Source organism: Nanorana parkeri, unplaced genomic scaffold (genome assembly GCF_000935625.1).
Source record: "Nanorana parkeri isolate BGI_ZX_2015 unplaced genomic scaffold, ASM93562v1 scaffold1134, whole genome shotgun sequence".
NCBI lineage: Eukaryota > Metazoa > Chordata > Amphibia > Anura > Dicroglossidae > Nanorana > Nanorana parkeri.
The window spans coordinates 404,428-408,925 of record NW_017307402.1 but is presented as its reverse complement, the minus strand read 5'-3'; the positions used below and the strand labels follow the sequence as shown (position 1 = coordinate 408,925).

Sequence of the window (4,498 nt, the reverse complement as noted above, 5' to 3'; positions counted from 1 at the left end):
CCCCATAGTTCTCCTTAGGGTAACGGGAGGACACAAACTAGCGTCCTCCCGTTACCCTAAGCTCAGTATACCACGAGCTACAGCTCGCGGTATACTGAGACGCCGGAGCGGATCCCGACATGGATGTCGGGATCCGCCTAGCTGCGTGAGTGACAGCTGGCTCTGCCTATCTAGAGGCAGAGCCAGCTGTACCCTCCCCCGTCCGTTCCGCCAGTCAGCGCTGGCAGATCGGAGAGGGGAATCCAGCCCCTCCCTCTGTCACGGCAGAGAGCCTTGACAGGATCGAGAGGTGAGCGAACCCGGTATGTGTTCGCTCACCTCCCGATCTATTGAGCCGACCTGTGACAGTCTCATTGTCACAGGTCGGCTAGAACTATGAGGTGAGTGGAAATCACTCATCTCATAGTTCTCCTTTAACTGAACAAACTGAAGAGAGAAGCCGATTGGTTGCCATCCAGATTCTGTCTGCTCCAGTTTTGATAAATCCCCCCCAAGACTTCCAAATATCTGAACATTCTTGTTACACTGGTGTTGTGTGATGTGTATTAAAACCGGAGCCAATAAAATGGGCAAGTAATGAGTACATGGAAAAGTCTGTATGAGGGTCAAGGCAGTGCTGGGCTCACCAGCTCTGATACCATAGGAGAGCATTTCCTAACAAAGCTCCGACGTCTATGACCATCATAACGTCATCCTCTATCCCAGTGATCAGAAACTCACTGATTATTGTTATGGATACTGAGTAATCAATACATAGATACAGATGCTGAAACACAATTTTTTTCCAGCCCCAGTGTTTGGATATGAGAACAGGGAGGAAATGAAGGGGTAGCTGCACTGATTAGGGTCACATAAAATAACTTACACAAATGCACATATATTCATAAAAGAAAAAATGTGCATTTAGCTTTTTTTTGCATGGGAACAAGTAAAACATTGCAACTGCTGGCTTCCTAGCCAATCAGGAAGCCGGGCAGCACGTTATGATCCATCTCCTGGTTTCCCGATTGCCTAGGAAGCCGGCTTCACTTGTTCCTATGCAGCCTGGCTTTCTGACAAATCAGGAAGCCTTGAGGCAGGTCATTATGTGCCGACCAGCTTCCTAATTGGTAAGGAAGCCAGGCTGCTTAGCAACACGTGAGGCCGGTTTCCTAGCCAATCAGGAAGCCGAGAGGTGGGTCATAACACACCTCCCGGCTTCCTGATTGGAAAGGAAGCCGGCTCCATGCTCCCTCGGCACTGCCGATCAAAGGGAGATCTCCCTCTGACCGGAAGTTCCAGTATCGGAGGTAAGTATTGGAGCATTTGGGCGAGTACGAGCCCAAATACTCGGTATCGTCACCAATATTGATACTTCGCTATCGGTGCATCCCTAGTTTTACCACTTCCTACTCCATCCAAAGCAAAAAAAAAAAAAGCGGCACGCTTTGCAGATAAGGTTCCCCGTTTTGAACGCGTTTGGGAACCATGGCTGTCTCACTCTTTTGACACTCATCTCTCTGAGCTCTAACTGCTGACGACATCCTCCTTTAAGAAAGTTTCCTCCTGGACCGATGACACTGGACCCCTATATACCCAATTTTCCTTCCCCTTCAATAGCGTTTTCTCTATCTTTCTCCCATATTCCTTCCTTTCCTCTCTTCCCGTTTTCTTTTGGCGTAGGGGCGCTGTAGAGTTTTTCTTACCATGATTTCACAGTGCGCCTTATTACGCGTCCTGCTTGTTCTGTCATTTTATACATTACAGTGGTACCTCGGCTCACGAACGCTTCTGTTTGCAAACAATTTGTTTTCGCGAACAGGAAATTCGGCAAAATTTTGGTTCCGTTCACGAACTCCTCATCGGGTGACGAACACAACCGCAGCCATCTTCCCCGCTCTGACAGGTGGTCGTGGCTTCCTCTAGTCGAGATTGCGTTCTGATCACAGTTTGATTCGGTTCGCGACCAGAATCGTGGAACAAATTAAGTTCGTGAACCGACGTACCACTGTACTATGTTACCTGATCACTTGATTTGTAACCTTTTTTTTAACTTCTTGTCTGTAACATTCCTAAAACTTAAATACCTATTAAATAAAAAAAGGGTTTTGGCATTACATATACAAAGATTCCCATGGAAAAATACTTCCTGATATCATCATACGATGGGGCTGTTGGGATCTCTCTTACCTTCAGCACAAATCCTTCAGGACAGGCATGGTCGTACTTGTACACCTTGTAGACTACCAAGAACACGATGCAAGCCAAGAATGCCAGAGCAAAGAGAACCAGGACGGTGACCTGTGAAAGAGAGAAACACGCATCACTTTTTGCTTTAGCTTCTAGATAGAAAAAATAATATAAAGTAATAATAATGGTAAAGCTTGAGCTGTAAACAGAGAACAAGCAGTCATTGTAGTAGACACAAGTGTACCTGGAAGATATGTACTTGTCAAAGAAAACACCAAGCTCAATATTTCTCTTCTCTGGAGATTCATTGGATAAGACCTGTCATAGTTACTGGCCTGTCAGGATAAAAGCCAGCTAGGCAGCTCTGTTTGGGTCTTGGTCGCATTGCTGATATTTGTGGGCTTTTGAAGTTGCATATAAAAGTGTAGCTTCTCTTCCGCAGGGGCTCCAGTGTAATTCTAACTTCCTGTTTGGGCTGACAACATGGTGCCTTTGCTGCACTGAAATCCCAACGAGTCTTGTCAGCTGGACTACAGAACTCCACCAATCCGCCAGCTTTCTGTGTGCCTCTACATTGATTTATTTTCCAGCATAACAATGCCGCTGCCTTTACTCCCAAGAGCCTGTCCACACACTGGGGGCAATTCAATAGATTTGTGACAGACTTCTGGATTTATTGTTGTTATGGTAAGTGTAGTGCCAAATCCATGTAAGCCTTGCAACAGTTTCCTTGCTTATTCTGACACGTGACAAATTCAAGTAGTTCTTGTTTGTAAAAACTTCACTAATATGGCTGTGACAAATTAATTTCCAAATATTGTGAGACCGGAGATAAGAAGAGATAAGGAGTTAAATAAGACCAGTGTCATTTTGAAGTAACAGAGCTCTGTCTTATTTGCTTGGATGCTGTCATCAGCACAGCATCCTTGGTTAGTATGGTGCTTTTGGCTGCACAGCATCCTTGGTTACTATGGTGCTTTTGGCTGCACAGCATCCTTGGTTACTATGGTACTTTTGGCTGCACAGCATCATTGGTTGTTATTGTGCTGTGTTGCTGACTGCATCCTAACAATCAAGGCCGCTGTGCTGCCAACAGTGTCAAAGCAACCAAGGACATGCGCAGTCAAGAACATCAGGAAACTAATGATTTTGTGCATCCCAGGGGCTGAACATGCACTGAGGGCAGAGTGGCTGCAATATGTACCTTCTAGCCTTAGTGCCACCCACCATGGTGCCTCCATGCAACAAATTATTGTACCTGCTTCTGATGGATACATACATTTTTTACAGTTGCCAACAATTATGCAAAGACAGGACACAATTTTATTTTTTTTAAATAATTAGATTTTATTTCAATTTTGCAATAGACAAAGTACAAAAATACAAGAACACTGGAACATAATACAAACACGTCCGGTCATCCACCTAGTCCCACTGCATGTATTCACATTCCATTTCTTTAGAACCTGCGCAGCAGGCATATATGCATGTGCTCTCTCAACTCATACTCTGTGGTTGCAGATAACGTAGTGGGGCTGTCGCACAGATCAAAAGGCATGCGCCTTATTTAGTGTACTGCACCCCTCTCACGGAGTGCATGCGTGCAGAGGATACGGCCGTGTTGCTTCTCAACGAACCAGACAGCATATGACAACATACAGTGACAAACGGGGGTTAGGCACACATGGGACTCACAACTGGGGAGAAAGGGACATACAGGAATGGACATCACAGGAAAAACACAGGGGAGAGGGGAAGCTCCATCGGATCCAGCATTTCAGTTAGGACCGCAGTGGTATTAGGTAGGTGCAGTAGAGACAGTATCCCAGTGCTCGTCCAACAGGAGAACCCCGGGCCCTTTATAAGGCCAGGAAATCCGCCGTACCCATGTAGAGAATCCAAGGGGTCCACAGCACTGCACATTGCGCCTGACGCTCATGCAATGAAGCCGTCAGTTCCTCATAGCGCATAATCAAACACAACTCAGCAACCCATTCCTGCACGGTCGGGGTGACCACCATGTTCCAGTGGCGGGAGGACACAATTTTAAACAGTGTCTGCTACCCACTTTATGAACTTCAGGGTCTAAATGTAGCGAACAGGCTGTTGGGAGATGTAGTTTTGGAGGCATGCCTGCGTCAATAGGAAATTAGGTCCTAGCACATGCAAGAAATATACAAAGCTGGTAATGATGTCACAGTGAAAAATAAAAGAGCTGTACCTGGCTACTGGAGCAAGGTAAAATAAGAAAATGAATGCTGGGACATGCTCTGTTCTGAAGGGGGGGGGGGGGGAAAGGGGGGATGTTGAGAAACAGGTTGGTGAACGC

General features: G+C 46.1%; 1 protein-coding gene across 2 annotated transcripts in view; it reads right to left on the bottom strand.

Annotated features, from left to right (window-relative positions):
* LOC108796573 (neuron-specific protein family member 1) overlaps positions 1-4,498 on the bottom strand; it is a 64,040-nt gene that overhangs the window by 12,067 nt on the left and 47,475 nt on the right. For both annotated transcript variants that reach the window (XM_018568067.1, XM_018568066.1), the window contains exon 4: positions 2,170-2,280. In XM_018568067.1, the coding sequence (XP_018423569.1) occupies positions 2,170-2,280 (111 nt within the window). The remainder of the gene's footprint in view (positions 1-2,169; positions 2,281-4,498) is intronic.